The 24,140-nt window shown below is 40.4% G+C and overlaps 1 protein-coding gene across 7 annotated transcripts in view; it reads left to right on the top strand.

The window, feature by feature from the left end:
• Window positions 1–1,592: 1,592 nt before the first annotated feature.
• Window positions 1,593–24,140, top strand: part of cald1b (caldesmon 1b) — a 41,903-nt gene continuing 19,355 nt past the window's right edge. For 5 of the 7 annotated variants that reach the window (XR_013491593.1, XR_013491594.1, XR_013491595.1 and 2 more), the window contains exons 1-2: window positions 18,027–18,233; window positions 18,500–18,603. Coding sequence is in view for 3 of the 7 variants with exons in the window: in XM_078167768.1 (XP_078023894.1) it covers window positions 18,530–18,603 (74 nt within the window). In the remaining 4 variants the exon portion in view is untranslated. Of the gene's footprint in view, window positions 1,696–15,209; window positions 15,329–18,026; window positions 18,234–18,499; window positions 18,604–24,140 lie in introns of those variants that run through there. The other 2 variants (XM_078167770.1, XM_078167769.1) reach the window with 2 other exon arrangements.

Below are 24,140 nucleotides of genomic sequence, written 5' to 3'. Positions count from 1 at the left end.
CCGCAGATGGATCCAGAGGAGTGGCTCCTCATTTCTCAACCATTTCTGTCATTTGGCCAAACCAGAGGGACAGAGTCAGGGAGAAACCCTCTAATTGGATGGAAACACTTCTAAATGGACACAGTGACCAACATGATTTGTTTTCCATCTATGTTACAGCGATGGCACCATGTATCCTGGTAGACATTATACTGTATGAACCACAGTGGGCAACATTGCATTGCAGATGTGCATCATTCAGGCAGGCATCTGAAGTACACCTGTCATTTTACATTTTTAACCAAACCTGCATTCACAACAGCAGGAAAATGAGTGTAAGATGAATTAATCTTGTTGATGAATTGCTTTGAAAGTGATATAAAATATTTTTTAGGACATTTTATTAAGAATCCAGAAAACCTCTATGTATTACATACAGCAGTTTAGAGGTGCAAGATCATGTAGAAAAGATCCCACCCTGAGACATAGTTTATAATTTTCTCAAAAAGACTTTAACTTAGGCCCTGGGTCTTCAACAGGGGGTCCATGACTTCTATGGTGTTATCTCAAGTGCAACTCAATTTTATATGTTATACAAAATATTTAGCAGGGGGTCCCTCCTCCTCTTCCCTTTCAGCTAAGGGGTCCTTTGCCTGAAAGACACTAAAGAGTCCTGATTTAGGCTGTGCTCACTGTTACTGTTAAATATCAAATCCTAATAGAACCTACAGAAGATTGATAGTACAAAGAGTTAATTCATGTCAGAAATATTTACCTGTGTATAAACTACAGGAATCAGTGGCATTAAAAATGCAGTAGCTTGCGAAGCTGTATGCCTTTATAGTAGCTTCCCCAACACAGCATGTACACAGTTTAACTTTAGGGATGATTACTTCACACCGGAAGAGGTTGAACTACAGCAAAGCTACCCCAAGGGGAATTCTAGTTTGATTCACTAAAGCTGTTTGGAAAAAGCAGTTCGAACCACTTTGTGAAAAAACAAAACAAATGAATACAGAACATGTGATACAAAATAATAACAAAAAAAAAAAAAAAAAGCCACATGTGGGCAAAAACTACCATTCAATTGAGTTTATTGCAAAAAGTGCCCACTTGTTTACAGGTCATAAACCAAAACAATAAAATACCCTACTATTCATGGTAAAGTGCAAGAAATGTCAGCTCTGGTTTTGTACAGTATCCATCAGTCAGTCACCTGCCTTCAGGAGGGGGAAATGCACCGAGCAGGTAACGTAGTTAGCCAGGTAACTCCTGAAATAGCATGCAATAACCATTGTAAACATTTGTTAATAAATAGTAATAATCAATACTTCTGACTATTGTGGTCAAATGGGGTTCGATAACAGTGAGGAAGCACTGGTAACATGAAAAGAAATCCTTCATTTACTTTTATGGCCCACAGTTGTTTGTAGTTTCAGTAGTTAAGGACTTGGAAATGGAAATGGAAGAGTAACTACATGAATCAATATGCAAATATGAAGCTACTGCAAAATGTAGTTAAACTACGTATTTAATTCCATGTTCAATACTCCCCAACACTCTGTACATGCACACACACAGTCAGCCCTGTGTGAACATCTCAGAGTTGCAGCTTGAGCAGGCGGGGCTGTACGCTGCATGATGTGCTTATAAACCTCTGGGTGCTCTCCCTCTGCTGATTTCCAGCAGGAACAGTCACTTTGGTCTGTCAGCCTGGTGAGTTTGATCATAATAATGTGTATATATTATAACTTGCAAATGTTTTTTTTATATTTAGAGAGACTTATATGGAAGAATTAGAGATTTGTAGTCAGAGTTAAGCAGATAATTACTGGCTCTAATGACTGCTGCATTTGCGCTGGTCTCCATACATCATTTGATGTCATGACAAGGTGGCTCGTTAATGACACTTAAACTCAACCAGCTGGTTTAGATTAGGGACAGCTGCTTTAAATTCAACAGACAGTAACTCGTACGTTGTGAGAAATTAGGATTATATGTCATACAGATACCTCAATAATATTTTACATGTGATTTAATCTGGATACACCTGTGTCAAACTAGACCTTGCAAGTGCATTATCCACATATGCATCATGAACTTAAAGAAAATGCAGAGAAAAAGCAAAATGAACAGATGTGAAATGACTTTAGAGGATGTTTAAATGTCTCCCTTTATACAAATGTGTGCACTGGCTTGAGGGGTCATCCTAGGGCAGAGTAACAGCTGGACAAGACGGCGGAAAAATGCTTACTCTCTGCACAAACGTTATAAATACTGACAACTAAGGAATCATTTCTTTACTGCAGATGTATATTCTACCCCTAACACTGTCACTTGATTGTACTTTGGAAGTAACTCCTTTATCCAAACATTCTGCAGTGCATAAAGTGTCACTGAATTTGATCCAATGCAAACTTGTCAGTCCCTTTCAGTGAAGGGCATCCAGTTTACTCCTCATGAGATTTTTTGGGAGGTTGAAAATATAAAGCTTGAATCATTCTTCTGCAGAGGGATCAAAATTTGAAGGCATTGCATGGTACGGTATTACAAAAGCAGGACTTGCACTGCTTTAACATAATGACATGTAGCAACTGTAAGCTGAAACACGTGCATTTTGTCTGTGTGCTATGCCTCTGCAAATTGGTGTCCTTGAGGTGTAAGACTTGCATCTGCTCTGTCCAGCAAGCTATAATTTAACTTAAGTTTCTGTTACTGAAACACTGTGCAGACATCTGGTTGTGGAAAAGCTGTTTGCTGTGGTGGACATGCCAAGTCAGACTCCTATTCCTTAGATGGTATTGAAGATAAAGGCTACAACCACATGGGGATGGAGTGTGTGAGTTTATGACCACAGACTCTCTGGGGACTGGAAATGTGTCTGGGATTTTAGAGCATCCTCTCCGCTTCTTGATGACTTGAAATCAAGATAATTTTGCATGATGAGAGTGAAAACAGCTTTGTATGTACAGAGAAATGTTTGTGCATTAAGTGTAAAGGTTTTTCATGTGAACACACAGTTTTACAACAACAACGTTAAGAAGAAAAGATCACAGATTTGTATTTAATGACATGTTTAGCTGTAGTGGACGTATGTCTCCCTTTTAAAGAGCTGCATCAAATTAGCCTGATCCAAACACCGACGTCTGCATGGTGCCTGTGACAAGAGAGAGCGTCTTGTGTACAAGAGCAAAGAGTGCTTTTTAAACAGTTTGACTTCAAGAGTTGTCATTAAAAAAGAGTTTGTGAATGAATTTTGCCAAAAGAGAAACGAATACAGGGGAGATTCAGCTGCTAATGTTTTCGTCTGAGCACAAATGAGTCTTTGTGGCTCGAAAGCGCTGTGATTGGAACAAGCGGGAGGCTGCCTGCTCTGTAGCTGTACAGGTGGAACACTCTAAAGAGGAGAGGAAATGGTTTTCCACATGAGCAAATTACAGGAGGGGTAGAGGTGAGTGTTAGTGGCTCTGACATTAATGGAGTCATTCATCAGCAATCAGTCTGCCATCAAGTCTGAGTAGATGTGAGGAGAAATAACATTCCTTACATCAATATTGTAATAATTTATAAGTTGGATTAAAGATCCAGTTTGTAGGATCTAGGGAGATATATCCGAAGAAATGGAATTTAATATAACAGGTATGTTTTCTTTGGTGTATAATAGCCTGAAAATAAAAATAGATGTGCCTTCTGTATCTTAGAATGAGCTGTTTATATCTACATAGGGAGCACGTCCCCTTCTACGAAGATCGCCATGTTGCACCGTCATGTTTCTACATTAGCACAGAGCGGACAAACCAAACTCTGGCTCTAGATAGGGCTAGTCACACTTTTTGCGTCAGTCACTGTGGTTAGCAGCCCATCTGCTACCAGCAGTGTTGGATTTTTTGGTACAAAACTGCTTTATTCGGTGTTTTTACCAGTTTAAATCACCAGTTGCGTTTGTTTTGGAGAGGAAGAGACCTTAAACCTCCTGAACGATTGGATCTTAAGTTATCAGAGAAAAATAGGTGAGCACACATTGGCAAATGCACAGCTAGCAGCCTGTCTCCCATGGGCTGAACAGCATCAGAGAAACACTGGTTTGTGACATAAAACTGTTTTAGTCAGTGTTTTTCCTGGTTTTAATCACCTGGTCCATTTGTTTTGGGGAGGTTAAGACCTCTGCAGATAATTCGGCTCCTGGTGAAAACCTCCGAAACAATGAACACTGAAATTTATACTTCTGTGTTGAATCGATGCCGTAGCTACAGCATAGGCTCTGCATGGAGCCGACGCTGGAGCCTATGCCATAGCCTGACGTGCATCTCCCCAGAAATGTAACTAGCCTACACGTCGAAACGATGTAGACCTCCTGTCTATATTTGTAAGCTGAAACCATTTCCCTCAGTGGAAACAAAGCTTTTATATACTTTTATTTCACAGATAAAAAGCAATATATTGTAAAGAGAATAAAGCCTTCACAAAATAGCATTTTAAGTCTTGTGTGTGATTTAGCCTTCAGGGATTTATCCAGGTTTCATATGAGAAGAGAAAATCTCTGCTCGTCGCTAGGCTAACATACAATGCCATGTAAAATGCCATAGGCTTGTGCTAATAACGTTAGCATGTTGCATTTGTTAGGAAAATGTTTAGTATAGTACAGTTGTTTTGTCTGTGAACCTTGTGAGTTGTAATGGAGCCAAATTATGTACTGTTACCTTTGTTAAATGTTGCTGTTGTCTCTGGTTTTATATAAAAAGAGAAAAAGAAGATCGCTAGCTGCTAAGCTAATTTATATAATGTAAAATGCCATAGGCTTGTGCTAATAAAGTTAGCATGTTGTATTTGTGGGGAAAATGTGTCCAGATAAAGACAAGTGTTTGTCTGTGAATCTTGCAATTTATAGTGAAGGCAATTTGTGTTCGTGTATTTGAAATTGTCTCTATTAAGCCCACTAGTGTTTTGGAAGTGACACAGACACACCACTGCACAAGTATGAATGCTCACAGCAGCGTATCCACTTAACTGGGAGAAGTTTCAGCTGGTTGCAAACTGCAGTCTTCACCACTAGATGCCACTAAATCCCCCTAAATCTTACACACTGTTCCTTTAAGTTGTTTAGATGTCCAGCTGTTTCTATTCCACTGTGTCAAACAGCTTCTAACAGCCATAGTGATTTTCCTTTCATTGACAGTAACAATGACAATCAGCCCTCTAGTCATACTTTCTGCCTCAGAGCAGCATTATGGGAATGTGATTATTAGCAATCACAATGGAAATAAGTTATTCTTGGATTGCCACTTTGTATAGCAGCAGGTATTTCCTAGAGTAAACCATGCTCACTGTCCATGGCCCTTGCACCTTGCCAAGCTGGGACACTACAACTAACACTGCCTGTGTACTTCCTTAAAAGGAGGCCGAGTACACCATCTCAGCTGATGGGATGCAGAACAGGGAGTGCACATAGCTGCATCTATTTCCATTGACTCCCCACTCGAGGAGGAAACTAAAACTCAGCTTTGAATTTGCTTTAATCTATCCTCTTGTGACACCTAACATATCTTATTACAGTTTCAACAATCTCTAACACTCTTGAGTTGTTATCAGGGACAAAAAATAACAAGTAAGCACAATTTTCATCTTTTAAAGGTACAGTTGACCTCTTGTGTCCCTTTGCTTATTCAAACAAAGCTGAGCTGCACGGCACTGAGTGAGGAGCTGAAGAGTCTGTGAGTCCTGTTGACTTTGCAGAGAAATGATAAGATGCTTCCAAATCTCCTCTTTACCAGCTGATGGTTATCGACTACAAAACAACTCACACTCCTCTCCAACCAAACTGTACACAAACATTTTAATGAGCAGCAGAAAAGGTCACCACTACAGTATGTCGTGGCTTCTAAACTGTGTGGAATTTGTATCCTGGTCGGGGGACTTTTTCTTACGTGACCATGTTTGGTCATGTGGAGTAAGCGGCTGCGGCTTCTTGACTGATTGCAAACGCCTCTCAGGCAACTGTTTACCTATAAGTGTGTTGAAGCACTTTCTTTATCTTTTAACAAGAACCTTGTCAGATCTTAGGCTGTTAGAGTCATCTGAAGACCCATATATGTGGATCGTACATTAATCTGAAGCTGTTATTCATTGCAGATTACAGAGAGAGAGCAACAAATGGATCTCTTTCAATTCCAGAATTACCAACCTTACAATCAACCAGTATAATAATGTCAACAGTGAAAGTACGTACAGAATTAGATTTTAAACAAATATTCTGAATGTTGTGTTTATATATTTGTTACTCTCACTACAGTGTATATCTGTTAGTGCACAGTAGCGAGCTAAACACTCCCAATAACGGTCAGAGACAGCTATCAGCAGTATTGGGGAACAGATGCAATGATAGTGTTGATGATGATGGATCCTATAAAGTATAGAATAACTGTCAAATACGTTATTTTGTCTCTCAAAACCAAAACCAAAGTGTTAAAATAGCATCACAGTTTTACAGGGGATTAGGCTACGTGCCAGACTATTTCTTGGTCAAGAACTGTTTGCCTGCAACAAGTGGAGGCTCCAGGAAGTTACTGGTGCTGATCAAGAAATAGTCTGGCACGTTATCCCCTGTAATATGGCTAAGCTAAGTTAGCCTGCTGCTGGTGATACTTTCACATTTGGTGCACATGTAAGCCGTGGACTCTAGTGTTGTCTGCGTGGTGTTGATATGAAGAGGCTCAGACCGTGGATATCTTTGGAGGCGATCTCAGTTTATTTCCTGACAGCAAGAGGTAAAAACTGAAACCTCCATCAATTACGACCATATAACTCGAGGCCCTACACAAATTAAGTGACACAGGAATATGTTAGTATAAAGTTATGTATAGTATATAGTAGTATATGTTAAAAAGTTTAGGTTGAAAAATGAACTTATAAAAGTAGCTTAACAGCACTAAAACGCAGAGATTACTAAGAGGGCAATGTCGCTTACCTCAACAAAAGGGAGAGGTAAGGCAGGAGACACCCCTTTACAGTTGGGGTACCCCCAAAGGTGAACGTAGGGGTACAGAAACTGAGTATCAAACGTACCACATATTGACCATGGAGGCCTGAGCGTGTCAGGTGATAACAGCTGGAACAAATTTTGTGTAATTATAATACTTAATATTACTGCTGTATAATTGATCCTGTCACAAACAGAGTGGAATCAATCTTCTCATCCATTTCTTGGGAAAAAATAGCGAATTTTATTTCCCAAATGGTGACCTTTCTTTTAGGTCCCCATTAAAAACACACACAGTAAAAGTAGAAGAGCAAAATACACAACTGTAAGCCCAAGAGTAAATTGACTTTTCTTGTATAAAGCTGTATTAGCAGGGTCATCCTGACGTTCCCAGGCTTCTATGTTCTTGATATAAACTAACTATCAACTGTGAGACATCGGTGAGGGCTATCACAGTCTAAATTGCAAACAAATGAGGGGAGATTGAAGTTTCAAACACCGTTTGAATGGTAAAAATCTGTTCAGCCACTGTGAAGTTATCAAAGTAAAAAAAGGACCTGTCTTGCCTTCAAGTTTTAGGGCATAGGATTCAAGGCATCAGCAGGCTATAAGCAGTAGGTGGGTGATTTCAACATACTGATCGAGGGAAACATACATTTTACATTTGACCCAAGGCAAAAAAAAAAACATTGCTGAGGATATAAAACTCTTTGAAAGTTCTTAATATGTCTTAGTAAGGGGATAATGAACTGGGAAACATAGAACACTGGGATCATAAATACGCTACCAGAACAAATTATGTTTATATTTCCTGGTTTCCCCTGTTGCATCCACAAACTGTACTGGAATGATTACAAGAGAAGGAGAGAGATCTCCTAATATCTAGCTGCCTGCATGTCTTTCCTGAACATTTCCTGATTAAAGATGTGAGCCCTACTGTAAGTTGCCAAACCGAATGTTAATCGTACATCAGAATGAGTCTTTATCAGAACATAATGCTTTTCTTCTGGCTCCTTTTGATGTCTGATTAATACAATATAAAACACTCCGTAAGGACGCCATCATTGAGCCAGTAATTACAAAGCCAGACAATATACAAATAGCACATGGTGTGTGTACACAATGCTGGGATGTATGAAGACACAAAGAAGTACCATGCAATTAATGTAATTGCGGGGCTTTTAGTGGAAGGCTTTTAACTTTTGTATTGCGTACCGAGCACTAATGTCTTATAAGACTTAACTCCAGTGGGCCACTTGAGGAGTTCTCAGGCTAAATCCAAGTTGGCTTCAGAAACAAAGGACTCAGATGTGGGCTCACTGTGATTTAGCTCTTTTTGATGGGCAACACTGGCACTGGAGACGTCCAAAGTAAACTTTGAACTGCGTATCAATCACCTTTAATATGTCATTTTGTTAACTTCAGCATATTAAAAATATGCCATAGCCCCAGTATTAGTCATAGCCCCATAAATCCATAGCCCCAGTATTAGTCACTGCCTAAGTATGAACTGCGCTGATAATAAATAATAATAATACATTTTATTCATAGAGTGCTTTTCATGGTACTCAAAGACACTGTACATAAGTTAAAACAATCATAAAAACAGATCACACTTTTAAATTATACACATCACATCATAACACATGATGTATTCAGTGGTCTTTGTCTAAATATGCCAGCAACCTGCATGCTTTCAGTAGACTCCCTTAAACCTGCTTTTTCTTCTGCTTTGCAGCTGGTGCCATTATTGCTCCTGAATACGCTCCCTGTCTAATCTCCATGTTTAATGACTTAAATGAGAAGACTTTGTTGATAAAATACACACAGACTGAAGGCAGGTTTAGAAAATGTGTTTTCTTTTTACCAGCTGCAGCTGATGTATAAATGTTAAGTGTGTTTTGCCTGGCTCAGAATACTCACTGTCTGCCTGCTGTAGCTTTATATTATAGTTATGAGGTTGTGCTATATCTTGATATTATATGAACTATTAAGATAGCAGAGTGGCCTGGAAGTGGTCAGAGAGAAAGTCTTTTAACATAATAGTTGCTTAAAAGTCAGCTCTTTAGTTAATTAAACAAAAAAAATCAACATTTGGAAATAAACTTATTTAACTTGATGAGAGAATTTAGACCACTCTCATGTCTGTCTGTCTGTTTCCACCAAAATTAGCCCTAGTACGTAGGTTTTTAAAACACGGAAAACCTGCTAAAACTAGGTTATAGACTCCTTTCCCATTCGCAGTAGACTATAGTTGTGTACACGGTTGAGTATGCCTTTCTGTTTTGTTCATTTTATGTTTTGTTTTCTATTGGTGTATCATGTTGGTCGTCAAGGACATGCCGGAAGACAGGTTAGTAAACAGTAGCAAGCCGCATGGAGGCCAGTGAAAATGTTACAGGCCTCACTTGTTCTTTATATCTCTTACTTTTTCAGTCTCTCTTTCAAACTTGGTGCAGGCTAAATTTGAACGATGTTTGAGCGCTACTTGGGCGGAGACGGACAGTATTTTGTGGTGGGGTGTCATTGTATTGCTCAGATAAAGCTGCTAAAAGTAGCATGTTCACCCAGGTGTTGTTTTTCCATCACTGCAGATTGAAGCAGGAGCCGATAAATACCCATGACCACTGCAGTGTCATTTGACCTTGGTGTGACCTTTTTCGTTACATACAAAAGCCAGAGGTTTTTTGTGCAGTGGGAAAGTCACTTGGGGTAGGTAGAGGTGCAGCTAGGAGATGTTAGCATAAAGATTGACAGAAGAGGAAACAGCTAGCTCGGTGCTGTCCAAAGTTTAATAATTAATATGTTATATGTTGTTTAATTTGACAGTTTGCGGGTGGGAATAGTACTTGTTGTCACCGTACCAGGACCATACATATAAAACAAATAAACAAATAAAATAAACATGGTAAACATTTTGCTTAGTGAGGTTTAGATGTATTGGAAGGCAAATTATTTTTAACACTGGACCAAACCAGGCTAGCTGTTACCCCTGCTTACAGTCTTTATGCCAAGCTAAGCTAACTGCCCCATGACTCTAGCTCCATAGCTAACTTACAGACAGGAGAGTAGTATTGTTTAATTTGGCTCTCGGCAAAAAAAAGAAAAAAAAGGTGAATAGGCTTAACTGCATTTTTTCAATAGTCAGGCTACTCTTTTAAAAGCCATATTATGTTATAGTGCCCCTGTGTATCTGAACTTCTGACTAAAACTTGCTCTAGGTAGCTAGCTGTGAAATGTGTAAAAGCTGTATTTAGACATTTGACAGGATGCACACAGTCTACATTTGCAGCCAGCAGAAAGCCAGACTTGTGTCCTCGTCACCGCCTTTCTCCTCTTGTGACAATCGATTTGTTGCAAACATCCATGTGAATATTCATGAGCAGTGTCTGGTGAGTGTTAGGGCCAGCGCTCGGCCTGTGATAAACCAGTGATGAGTTGCCAGTTGCATGAAAGCAGAGAGACCCTGCAGAGGAAAAGAGAAAGAGGTGCTGCATCAGCTTTTGATCCCTTCAGAAGGGAGAGCCTAACCAGATGAGACAGATCAGCTACAGATGTATGAATTAGAAACTGTGTCGGCTACCCGTCATGTGGGAATGATTTGTGAACTTGATTCTGATTTATGACCGGAAGGCTATAACAACATATAACATGCGTCCACATATAAATGAGGAGATTACAAGAATCTCCTGCAGCTTGAGGAGCTTTGAGGTACGGTTTCTGTGTCACGGGTGGGTACAGGCAGACATTTCTGTCTAAATTAAAATGCCAAATGATTAGTGCTCTCATTTAAGGGGCCTATGTCTTTACATTTGGATTAGTTCAGTGTAAGAAAACGAGTATTCACACACCTCTAATCCGTACAAATCATCTGTCCGGTGACTGATGGGACAGCTGTTATTGGGAAGTAAGTGTCTGTACTCGGTGTGTGTTTCTCTGTGTGTGCATACACATTTGTAAACAAAGTGGGTGGTTGAAAGGTGTTCGTCTCTCGCTGCCAGAGTGGTGAGTTTTTAAACGTTAGAAATGCATAACTTCGCCCGCCCTGCTGGACCCGAGCCAGTCCAAGCAGACCTGGATCATGACTCTGACATGTCTGTGAGCTGTTAGCCTGCAGGTCAGTCAGTCCCTGTCTGCTGCTCCACAGAGTCCATAATGCACAGAAACAGACCAGCCTTTGTCATCCTGAGACCTTAATTGTTCCCATGTGAGAACAACTGTGAGGGAGTGATGGATAACATTTCGTCTCATGTTTGACTGTGAGAGGAAGTATGTCCCATAGATTAGAGATGGAAAGCAGAACATTCAATGTGAGATATAATGTCTTTATAAGAAATGTGGGTGTCGATGAAAATTACCAGCCTGTTCACATTCCCAGGTTGTCTTTGTCACACCCCTCAGCTCTGATACTGATGCATAAGGCATCCTTCAGCATCTGTATGAGATGCATCAGGCTCTACGCCCACTGTTAACACATCTGTGGCAATATTAGATTGATGGGTCAAACAAATACTGGACTTTTACCCAGAAAGCTGTCCACGTCCCATGTTAAACCAAAAGACATTAAACTAGTTTTAACCAAGTCTCACTAGCCAGACCTAGCACCCATCATAATTTTGCACTATGGGAAAAAACGTGCTAGGTTGTTTGTATTTTTCTGAAATACAAACAACTTACACCGTGACCTCCAGCATGCACTGGGGCAGTTTGCACCCGAGTGGGAAGCAGTCAGGATGAGAGTTAGCACCTCCAAATCTGAGGCCATGGTTCTCTGTCGGAAGATGGTGGATTGCCCCCTCAAGGTTGGGAGTGACTTATTGCCCCAAGCGAGAGGGTTCAAGTATCTCGGGGTCTTGTTCACAAGTGAAGGTAGAATGGAACGTGAGATGGATTGGCAGTTGGTGCAGCATCTACAGTGATGCCGGCGCTGTGCTGGACCGTCGTGGTGAAGAGAGAACTGAGCCAGAGGGCGAAGTTTTATTTTTTTTTAAGATATTTTTTGGGGCATTTTTAAGCCTTTAATTGACAGGACAGACAAGCGTGAAAGGGGGAGAGAGAGAGGGAGTGACATGCAGCAAAGGGCCACAGGCTGGAGTTGAACCTGGGCCGCTGCAGCAACAGCCTTGTACATGGGGCGCCTGCTCTACCACTAAGCCACTGACGCCCCATAGAGGGCGAAGCTTTTGATTTACTAGTCCATCTACGTCCCAACCCTCACCTATGGTCATGAGCTCTGGTCACCGAAAGAAAGAGATCACAGATACAAGTGGCCAAAATGAGTTTCCTCTGTGGGGTGGCTGGGCTCAACCTTAGAGATAGGGTAAGGAGCTCGGACATCCGGAGGGAGCTTTAGTAGAGCCGCTGCTCCTTCATGTCAAAAGGGGTCAGTGGAGGTGGTTCGGACATCTGATCAGGATGCCTGCTGGGCAGCAGGTGTTATGGGCACATCCCACTGGTAGGAGGCCCTGGGGCAGACCCAGAACACACTGGAGGGACTACATATCTCATCTGGCCTGGGAACATCTCAGGGTCCACCAGGAGGAGCTGGAAAGTGTTGCTGGGGAGAGGGACGTCCGGGATGCTATGCTCAGCCTGCTGCGGCTTCAGACAAGCAGTTGAAAATGGATGGATAGATGGATGGATGGATGGATGGATGGATGGATAACCAATCACAATCATGTGGGCGGCGCTAAGCACAAATTGCAGCAATGGTGCCCTTGCAAAATAGAATCGGTAGGAAGCTTATTTTTGTGGAGAGGCGAGTGCTGGCATTAATCTGGTCCTAAACCGATCCATTTATCCATATCCAATTCATTTTGAAAAGATACTATGCATGTAACAAGTGGAAATAGACACATCCAAAACTGACACTAGAGGGTTACCTAGAGCATCATAGTTTGAAGCATAGGGCCACTGAACAAGTGGCTATATTTGATGAATGGGAATGAGAACTGCAACAAAATGAATACACAAATTAGGTTGTTTATGATGATGCTGATGATGATGCCAAAGACAGTAACAAAATTACCTGTTGTGTTCACTGTGGTTGCCTATTCGTGTGTCTCTCTGTGAATGCTGAGAGGACACAAGGTGCCCTTAACATGATGACTGACGTTGGCTCGGTGTTGCATGTACTGTACAGGAGACCAGAGATCACATAGCTGAAATACCTACGATCTCATCACTGTGTGGGACACTTTGTGTAACGATGAGAGATGTGAAGGATGTAGGGAGGAGGTGTGAGTGCTTATTTAGACACCTGCATCCTGTGCTGAGTCTGCAGATATTTTGAAGCTGAAACAACACATTGTTCACACGTAAAGTATACTTACAGTTCTGACTGTGGGCAGAAATTGGAATCTGAAGAGGACATAAACTGCCTGATTTTGTGTCCTAAACGGCCCCACTTGTACTTTGATGAAAAACCATGTGTGTAAGCGCTTAATTCATACCAAAAAATCAGCCCATCCTCTCAGCAAGAATTAGAGTGCGCATCCTCGTAAGCAGCTACTAAATGTTGAAAACTGAGGGGCCAATCAAACATATTAGGATTCGTCATCTGGAACCATAAATGTTTGCAAAAGATTTGTCCCAATCAGCACTACTCACTAGCTGTTTATAAATAAGTCTGGACCAAACCGTCATATTGTTTCAAGCTCTTAATTCCTGGACTCTGCAGATTATTATGTTTCATACATCAGCAACAACCACCTCTCCAAACCTCCACAAGTGTTTTGTCCAAAAGTCAGATATGAGTTTCAATAAATCACTTTCCTGTTTTACAGAAAAGAGAGGTGTAAGAGTGTCGTCCTTTTCCAGGAAAGCTCCAAACTGTCTTGTTACCCATGTGGTGGATGATTTAGAAAAGACCTATTTTGGCCTATTTTCGCCTTGTGACTGTATATGGTGTCGGCCATTGAAAAACTAAACTAATGACTGACTGCTCACTGTTGGTGGGCTCCTCTTCAGATCTAAAGATACAAATACATAAACAAAGGGATGATACTGAAGTGGCTCTCTTTCAATGACACAGCATAGTGTTATATAACCTCATACTGTATGATCAACACTGATAATGCTAGCTGTGCTGAAGTGCACGTATGTCTCATCAAAGTGAGGTGAAGAAATACAGACGATATAAAGAGAACAAAGTCTAAGCTCACGTCTTCCCAGTGCCCAGAATTCTTTGGTATGTTGTTACAGAAGAAGATGAATGCATAGTTCGCTTGTGAAGCAGGCGAGAGATTTTCACCGTATCGTTTTCTTTCAGCATGTTCTCAAATGTCAAACGAACAACTGCGTTTTTTGGATGGAGGTCTGCTTGCTGCCACAGTCTCTAGCCTGATTTTCAGTATATGAACAGGACCACCAACAGAAAAAAATCAGACTAAAAGCCAGGCCAAAGTTTCCTGGAACAGAATGACCCAACCATTGAGTGATTAGGTGTTGTGCTGCAGGAGGGCTCTTAAAAACCAATAGTTTGGTTTTAAGGATTTGTACAATTCCTTCTATTTACCCAGAGAAGAATGCACTGTTGGATACATTTTATGTCTCAGTGTTTGAGGGTAGATGTGAAATTATGACCTTACCCAAGCTCAGTTCAGTAAATGGATGCAATAGAATTACAGTGGAGCATCACAGTTTATGACCCCAAAACACAGATTATTATTAGAGCCTTGAGTTCCTTACACAGATTGTCATTGTTACTTTTAATACAGAACTTGCTGTTAATACAGATCTTCTTTCTACAACATAAATTCATAAATTTCATGTGTTCCTACCTCAACAGTGAATTCTGAAGCTGTACAAAGTTAGTTTTCTGTTTGTAACAGATGGGCAAAGCTACGTACTTTAATTTATTCAAATTTTTTAACATTTCCAACCATAGTGGCTGTGGGCATCTGATACAATTTCTTTATGCAATAAATACAATATTTTGACATAAAATACATCCAGTAATTGAATTAATCTACGCAAAGTCAACACTGCATGCAGAGACTGATAGATGAAATGCAACCATTTGCCTCACTGTACATGTTTGATGGACTTCTTTGTGGCAGGTGTTGCATCAAATGCTGCATCTTTTGTTTTACACAGTGCAAACTGATGCCCTCTCTGAAACTTTAATCATTTGGGATATTTACACAGCTAATTATAAGTGTATAATGAATGAATTGATTAATTTATTTTAATCAGACTTATTGAGGCAAAATGTCCGAAAGTCTTCGTTGGTTTCATTTCCTTTCCTCCTCAGAGTGGGACAGAGTTGCTAAACCTGAAATCACTCCTCAGAGTTCCTCGGCACTGTATCTGTTGGCTGGTGTTACTGGCTGGCTCTCTTACAAACTTAAACAAGGTGGTCAGAAGCAGCTGGTAAGTGTTCCATGTAAGAAAAAACATCATTTGATGAAAGGTTTTTATCAACAACGTTACACTCCTCAAACCTTTAAGATGAATGATCGAGTTAATTCTTCTGCCCAAGAAGTAGATATGCCATCGAAGACTGTACACAAACCTTTTTCAAAGATTTTATCTATGAACATTAAAGATTACGTATCTACTGTAATCTGTTGCTCTACAGACAGGAGTTTTGCAGATAGAGGCTTGGCACAGGATATTATGGTTTCACAGTGCATAAGTGTATTACACCAGTGATGATAAACTTTTGGAAATTACCCCCTACCAGTATAGACAAAATAACAGATTTACTGTACCTTTATTAGAGACTTTGTGTTGTAGATTGATTGGTGGAGATGCACACTGAATTGATTATATACTTTGGCAGACTCATAGTAGTAAATTTATCATTTTACGTGCACATAGTCATGTCTGATGTCTGAGAGATGAAAAATAGAAAGTTCAGGGTTCACTGATGATTATGATGAACGAGTTGTGCAATCATGTCTGTCCAGCTTCTATAAATAAAGCTGTCTTATAAATAGGGCTGCGCAGTGGATATACAGACCTCGATCTCCAATCAGGAAAGGAGGTTGAGTAGTTTGTGCATTCTTTGTTTGAGCGAGTAGTACTTATTGATCAAGATCATAAAAATATTTCTCACATCTCTTTTCTTGATTATCAGCTGGCAGATTTTTCAAGGGGAAAGAGGTGATGAAATAACTTTCAAGGATTTAATGACTCTCCAAAAAGCCAGAAGATTATGTACAAGTGTTTGCAAGAGAGGACAAATAATAACCAATATAGTTTTTTTATCATGACCCGGGTTTTCTCCAGGTACTCCGGCTTCCTCCCACAGTCCAGAGACATCAATCAATCAATCAATCAATTTTATTTATAAAGCCCCATATCACAAATCACAATTTGCCTCACAGGGCTTTATAGCATACGACATCTCTCTGTCCTTAGGACCCTTGCAGCGGATAAGGAAAAACTCCCCAGACATGCAGGTTAATTGGTGACTCTGAATTGCCCGTAGGTGTGAATGTGAGTGTGAATGGTTGTCTGTCTCTATGTGTCAGCCCTGTGATAGTCTGGTGACCTGTCCAGGGTGTACCCTGCCTCTCACCCAATGTCAGCTGGGATAGGCTCCACACCCCCCTGTGAACCCCAACAGGATAGGCGGTTAAGGAAATGCATGAATAAAATATCTTGGGAGGCGGGGTACAAGGGCACCACATGTGCGAGATCCGGCCCTGGGTGCATTTTTCTGTTACAGTAAAAATAGAATTAAACCACTTTGACTCAACAATGAAATGATAGGTCTTTGGTGGTCAAGGGTCAAAGGTCAAGGTCATTGTGATCTTGTCTGTGTCATTCTTTTGGATGCAATATCTCAAGAATACCTTAAGGGAGTTTCTCCTAATTTGGCACAAATGTCCCCTTGGAATGAAGAATAAACTAATTAAACATGTTTTTGGCCATAGCTGAAGAATACTTGTGCTAATAATGACAAAACGTCACACAAATGCCTAATAGGATATCATGATATAGAGATGACTTTATATCCAAAAGGTCAAAGGTCAGCTTCGCCGTGACATTCTGATATTCTTCTTTTTTTTTTTTTGGCTGTTAATCAGTGTCATATCAGGAACAGATTTTAGTCAGATACTGACTTTTTCATAGTAAACTGTAAGAGAAACTTGACTGGTGCACTTTCTTTCTCTTTTCCTTCTTTCTACCTTTTCTTTTTTGGAACCCCGATTTCCCTTTTTCTGGAAAAAACATGACAGTGTATTTTAGTGATCCATCAGTATAAGCTGTTATTCACTCAGCTCAAGCTCAGCTTATTTTTCATACAAAAGTTCAGTCTTTCCTACTCTTTTTTAAGATTTTTTCTTTAGCTTTTTGCCTTTATCAGATGGGACAGTTTAAGCATAAAGGGTGGAGAGAGAGGGGATGGCATGCTGCAGAGGGCCACAGGCTGGAATTGAGCCTGTGTCTGCTGTGGCAAGGACTTTGCCTTTGTATATGGGACGCCTGCTCTACCCACTAAGCCAGTCTTTCAACCTTTTTTTTATTCAGCCAATTTTAATTTAGTTAAGGTGCTAATTACTGAGACATAAAAGATTACAAACAAAACTAAACTTTTTATTCCAGGCTTTTCATGGGCCCCCTCCCACTGGGGCACTGGGTAATCTGTCCCACTTTTCCTCCATCTATGATGCAACTGAGTGGAAAGTGGAAAAGTATTAAGTAGCAAAACAGTGCCTGAGTAACTGTTCTTACTGTAGTTAAGGACACTGATACAGTTCAAAGGGATGACCATTAAAGAAGAGGAGGGGGAAGAGAATAAATTAAGCTCCTCTTCTGATGAGAGTGTCAAAATGTAATCTGAGGTAAGACCAGGACACTGGAAATGATTTGGGCAAACTTACAAGTAGTGACCTGTGGTTTCAAGTGAAGACTCTATTGACATGTAGCTTAAACTGGTTTATCGGTTGATTCATGATCAATCAGGATGGATTTCACATTTGGTGGCAAACTAAGCTTTTGTATTACATCAGACAGAAAGAGAAACAGCAGGATAAAACAAGACAAACCAAGGGGAAACAGTTTGACAGAGTCAAAGATCAGGGAGGGGAAAGTGAGACGGAGGGAGAGAGCAGGAGTCAGGTTGAGGAGGAGGAGGGAGGCTGCGAGAAAGAGAGGGGAGCGGAGAGGCAGGCTTTGCCTTTTCTGGTAGTTAAAGCTGCTGAAAGAACAAGCAGGAATTCTTTGTGCTGCAGACGGGCTGAGATATAAACCAGGCTGTAGAGGTTGATATATGAAGAGAGGGGAGACACTACTGTCCATGGACTAAACTCCAGCTACTGCTAAGGTACCGTAAACCAACAGGACCCAACAGGCACTGTGGAGTTTTATGTTTCTACCCATGTCATGAAGCTGTGTTGGGTGGTCTCCTAAACTTTGATGCGTTATTGATTCGGAGCTCATTTATGATTTTTTAGCACGTCACAGTGAGAGTTTGTTACTTAGTATTAAACCCCACAAAGCTGTGAAACTGACTTAGTGATAAATTGAGATTCATAATCATGGGTTGATTGGTCGTACTGAATTTATCACACTTAATCTGATGTCTTTCAGTGAGAAAGTGAGGAGAATCATTTGGGCATCATGGACGATGACTTTGAACGCCGCATGGAGCTGAGGAGGCAGAGGAGAGAGCAGATGCGCCTCGAAGCGGACAAGTGAGTGAACCTGAGAACATATAAACAAATATCACATAAACCACACACACAGAAGCACACATTCATGGACGTGCACACTCTCAAACACCAGCTTAATTTAGTAGAAAGAGTGAGTGTAATTGTAGAAATGCTATAAAAGGACACATCTTAAATTAAAGCCTCATTAGTCTAATCGCTGTTTGACTGTCTGACTCATGACTCACAAAACAAACCTGATACGTTTTCAGTTTCAGTACACCATATTTGACCATCGGGGGCTAACATTCCCCTGCTTTTATAAACCACATCTGCAGTCAGTGCCAGAGATATTAGACACCAGCTGCTCAAAGGGAAGTCCCATCCATATTGTGCAGTGTGGTTTGGTGCAGTGGGACAAACTTTACCATTGGTGAAACATTTTAGAGGTGTTGAAGAGTTTCTGAATACTCAAGATGCTTCTCCTCTAATCTTGTAAAGTCTTGGATGCAGTAATCAAGGCTTACTGTTTGTATTTGTGTGTCTGTCTTTGTGTTTCTGCACTTTTGCATGATGGATCTGTGAGTGCCTGTGTGTCTCCACATGAAGCAGACAGGACTTGGATGGCGCTCATGCGATGACGGCTTAATGATCTCCTCTGCCTTTTTCACTCATTAGGGAGTCATTCGGCTGTGCTGCTGTTTGGATTAGTCTGTCGCTCTCTGTCTTCTCCCCCCCTCTCGCTTTGTGCTCAGATAAATACTACTGTACCGTTAAAGAGTTGCTGCTGACATCCACTATGGTGGGGTGTAGTTGCAGGTTCACTCTGTGGATGGTATCTCAAAACACCACAAGAACAAAAGGAAAATGATCTATCATGATGTGAAACTTCAACTCAAACATCTTTAAAAGTAAAACTAGTTCAGCTGCAGTTTCAAAGTGACACAATATAAACAGACAAGCTCTTTTTGTACAGGACAGGAAATACCTGGACACGTCATGAGATGTCATGACCCAAAGGTGGAGGCAAACTGAGTAATCAGCACAATCACTGACGCCTGTAGCTGCTTGATTACAGAGCAGCTCAAAATAAGGATCAAAAATAGGGATGTGTTTTGATTAGAGGAACCAAAACACCCAACGTTAATCAAAGAGAAATTAATTAATTGTATTTAAGTAGATTGTTTTAAATCTGAACCGCTCAGCAACCAAGACTTAGACTTCAGACAACAGACATGGAGCCCATTTGAAAACACAATATAGTGTCATATCCATCCCAGCCCTCAGTCATTAACTTGCTTATGTAATTTTCTTTAGTCCAGATATGTGAAGCTGAAGCCACTTTTGGACATTTATGGGCCACAATGACTAAGTCTACATGCACACTAATATTCTTCTATCATTCCAAGTATGACAATATTGCGAAGTTGATACGGGTCATGTAAACAGCATGTTCGATTTGGGGATTCTGAATTATTGGGCCTTATTCCAAATGTGTCATTTTCTGATTGAGACATGGGACATGCCGATTTTGTTCTGGTTTTAGGAGCGTTCTTTGGACATGTTTACAGGGCATTTGGGTTTTTTACTGCAGTTTGCGACATACGCCCTCCTGCCTGTTTAAATTCATTTCTGTACATTGTCATGGATGCATTACGCACAAACAAACTAGCCAACAGTTTGCAAGCTAGGGCTGAGATACAGGCCCAAAAGAAAAGCCAACATTCCTGATTGGAAGGAAAAACACGTATACATTTATACATTTTGAAAGATTTTGGATATGTGCTCATAATGTAATGGTGACCTTTCAAGAAGATGGTTGAAGGATCGAAAGAGGGAGGCTGTGTTTGCATGGACAAACAAGTCTGCCACCGGTGGAAAACATTTTTTAAAAAAACATGCTTTGATACAAAAAAAGAAAAACTCCAGCTATTTCACTTTTCCATATTTTGACATGTTAGGAGAGCAAGTTAATCAGCGTATGCACGGCTGCATGAAAGCAGGAAAATTAGAGGAATATTCCTTTTTATCAGCCATGTAAACAGCTTAGTAAGTATCTCAGTCAAAAAAAGTTCAGAGTGCTCAGAAGGTTCATCTAATCATGTGACGAAGGTGCTCTTTGGTGGGAACGTTGATATCAAAAAAGGGAAATCCAAGGCACTCTTCTTTAAATGTATAGAAAGCCTTTATTTAAAAAATGGCTATTTCATATAGAAAAGGTTAAAACATGATGAAAGTGGGTTACAGGCTGTAACCCACTTTCATCATGTTTTAACATTTAAAGTTAAAACATTTAAAGAAGAGTGCCTTGGATTTCCCTTTTTTGATAGCTTAGTAAGTATCCTGTCTTTTTCAGAATAAGGACTTTCCATGTCCAGATATGGCGTGCAAGGTACCCTGGGTGCGTTGGTTGTTAACATACTGGGACGCTGTGTCAAGTTCTGCCTGTTACATGCATTGTCTTCTTTCAAAATACACTTCTGTTTTCACAGGAAATTTACCATTTACATACAGTCGATTTCAAAATAAATACACCACGTCGGTTCAATGACACAAATTGACATTTCTTTCCTTCAACATCAAACGCATGTGGTTGGGTTTAGGCAACAAAAACATCGGTTTAAGAAAATCAACAGGGTTTATAATCTTACTGGACGCGAGCACTGCTCACCCGGGTGAAAGTTGGTGTTTGTTGAACCCATCCACCACCCCTCCGACCGCCTTACCTGGACTCTAGCTGCCTTAACTGTAATTCTTGTCCTGTCAGGTTTCCCTGCCAAGTGCCATTAAACTATAATGGTGAACAGCCGTGTATCATGCTGATGTAAAGGATGGCTTTTTCGTTGCTGTCTGACACCGCAAGTCACTGCTCACATGCCGGATTTCGACAACTTAGGAGTTGGGTTGGGGTAACATGTTCCTTCACTAGAGTACCAAATATAAATCCATGGCTGAAAGTAGTCCCCAACACATGGAAGTTACACTCCTGTTTGAGTGTGCTGAAAAATACAGTGCCCAGCTGTTTTAGGAAACCTTTTAGCCTTTTTTAAAGAGTATATATTCACAACCTTTTTGTCTTAGAGCTGACACAGACAGATTGGAGTTGCTGGAAAGTATGGACTCACAGACTAACACATTGTTAGTTTTGGTCTTCTCATTGGATCTGTTACAAATATAGAATATTGTCAGTTTATTCCTTTCAGGGATGATGGTGAAATTTGGTCATGACGAGTCAAGATGTCCATAGAATCAAACACACTATTTTCTTCTAGTTCAGAGGTCAGTTTCTGTCATATCTGATGTCTTATCAGAGCTCCAATGGAAAAAGGCGTTCCGAGCAATTTTTCTCACAGTCCAGCAGTGCCAGCCGAGCCTGCCCTCAGCTCCTTTCTACAGCCCGAGGAAATGCTGCAGACGCTGGAATGTTTTGACTGCCATTTCTATTTCAGCACAAGATAGCCCGCTCTGAACGCTTCAGTCTCTGACAGTCTGAGTGAGTTTTAGAGTCTCTTATTAGCCAAGAAGCTCTCATCATCTTTCCCTCCATTTATCACTGTATGTTTCACGTCCCTCGAGTTCGGGCTCATCTGGAAATGTTACTGCAACATTGAGACAGCAGCCCTCTAGCTTTGGGTGGAGTAATATCTAATTGAATTACTTACCCAGTGACTTCTCGGGGCGACCCAAAAACCTTTGCCCGAGGATTTGCTGGATTTTTGCCTGGTTTGGTTCAAAGACAGAGAGGACTCTTGTGGTTCCCATCACCTCTTCCTCTCACAACATCTGTAAATCATTGTGTTACGGATTCAGGAAGAGCAGAGGGAAATAATACCCATACGCTATCAATGGGCCATTTCAAGCTCTCTCCGTGCCTCATAAAGCCTGGTAATGCTTGGAAAGATAGAAGCCTGGCATGCTCAGAAGTCTCACTGTGGGCGTACTCACAGTTTGATGAAGGTCAATGGCAGGATGAGAGTTTTTTTGTTCTCATCTTTATGTCTTTATCTTCCTCTCTTTTCATCTCTTTTCTTGCAGCACTGTCTCTGTCTCTCATTAAATGTATTTTTCACATTAATAAATGCCAAGGGGGGGTCATCCCTTTGGAGTTTCTCTCAGTTTCTTCGAAGTGACATTTTGATCTCGGACACATGTACAGTGTGTGTTTCTTATTATTTCTTTAGTCTGTTTTCCCTCTGTTGTGGCATCTCTCATCTTCGTCATCTCTTTATGAGGTCAGCTTTAGACAGTGTGGCTTATATCAGTGGTTTATAATCCAAATGAGAGGCGTCCTCAAATACTTCTGTTACACAAAATTTGATTTTTCTCTTTTTTTCTTATTTTTCTTGTGAAACACTCAATACTTTCAGCTCTTAAAAGAGTACTTCACCTACAAAATGCCCATTTGTATATCAAGTCCTCACCTTGAACTCATGAAGAAAACTTCGTATGCCTCCAAAAAATACAAAAGGTCTTCATAAATTGAAGTAAAAGGGGTCCACATTTAACAACAGCAAAACTATATCAAAATATTAATTTACAAATTTTCACACAACCCATGCAGTAGAATTCGGGTGTCGTTTATACAGCTGGATGCTCAGTACTTTCCAAACACATGCATTTTCACTAAAACTTTACAATATAAAACACTTCTGCCTGAGTGGCATGCCTAATAATGCACTTGCTTATGAGCTCTGCTTGATCAGAGTTCAAAGACACATGCATGAGACTGTTTGTACTGATGTGTTTGAAATAGTAAGGTCTAAGCAAAAGTGCAATTATGAATTCAGTCGATGAAGAATGTTCACCTGTTTTGGATTCTCCTTTCACTGTGGAGGCATGAGAGAAAGCCAAAGTTTCCTTCATGCAGTCAAGGTACCACAGGGTGAGTGACTAATATACAAATGGTCATTTTGTGGGTGAAGTATTTCTAAAAGCAGTGGTTCTCAACTGGTCGGTCGACATCCAAAAGTGGGTCATGGCTCCATTCTGAATGAACCGTAAGTGATGCAAACATGTCAAGCTTGTAAAAAAAAACACACTTTATTTTTAAGTACAGTGAATTTCTGTCACAGAGCTTTTATTTTGAAGTGCGGTTTCCTGCTGTAGAGCGAGTGACCAACAGACAACTACTTAACAGAGACAGCAAACTAGCTCAGTGACATGGCATGACATGGACAAATCTGGACCCTGTAGCTGGACCAGTTGGGAACCACTGCCTTAAAGCCTCTAACATAATGACAACTCAAGGTTATAACATGAGCAGATCTTATTTAAAACAGATATTTACTTTTAAAGCTAATGTTTAGGCCTATATGATCAGAAACAAGCATGGCTGATTATCTGGTGAAATTAAAATGTTTAGCCACGAATACAAAAAGTGTTACATTTGCAGTTATATCTATTTGGTGTCCATTTTGGTAAGTTTTTGCTACTTGAAATCAGTGCAGTAGTCAATGTGTATACTGGTTATTATGCCCTCCAAAACATAACTTTCAATATATAAACTGAAAATGATGATGTAACTTCAGTAACCAAGCTTGAAAAGGGATTGTTATTTTTGGTTTTCCAATGGCTGTGTCATT

Source organism: Epinephelus lanceolatus, chromosome 5 (assembly GCF_041903045.1).
Source record: "Epinephelus lanceolatus isolate andai-2023 chromosome 5, ASM4190304v1, whole genome shotgun sequence".
Taxonomy (NCBI): Eukaryota; Metazoa; Chordata; class Actinopteri; order Perciformes; family Serranidae; genus Epinephelus; species Epinephelus lanceolatus.
The sequence above is the reverse complement of the archived record's forward strand: the minus strand, read 5'-3'. Positions and strand labels throughout refer to the sequence as shown.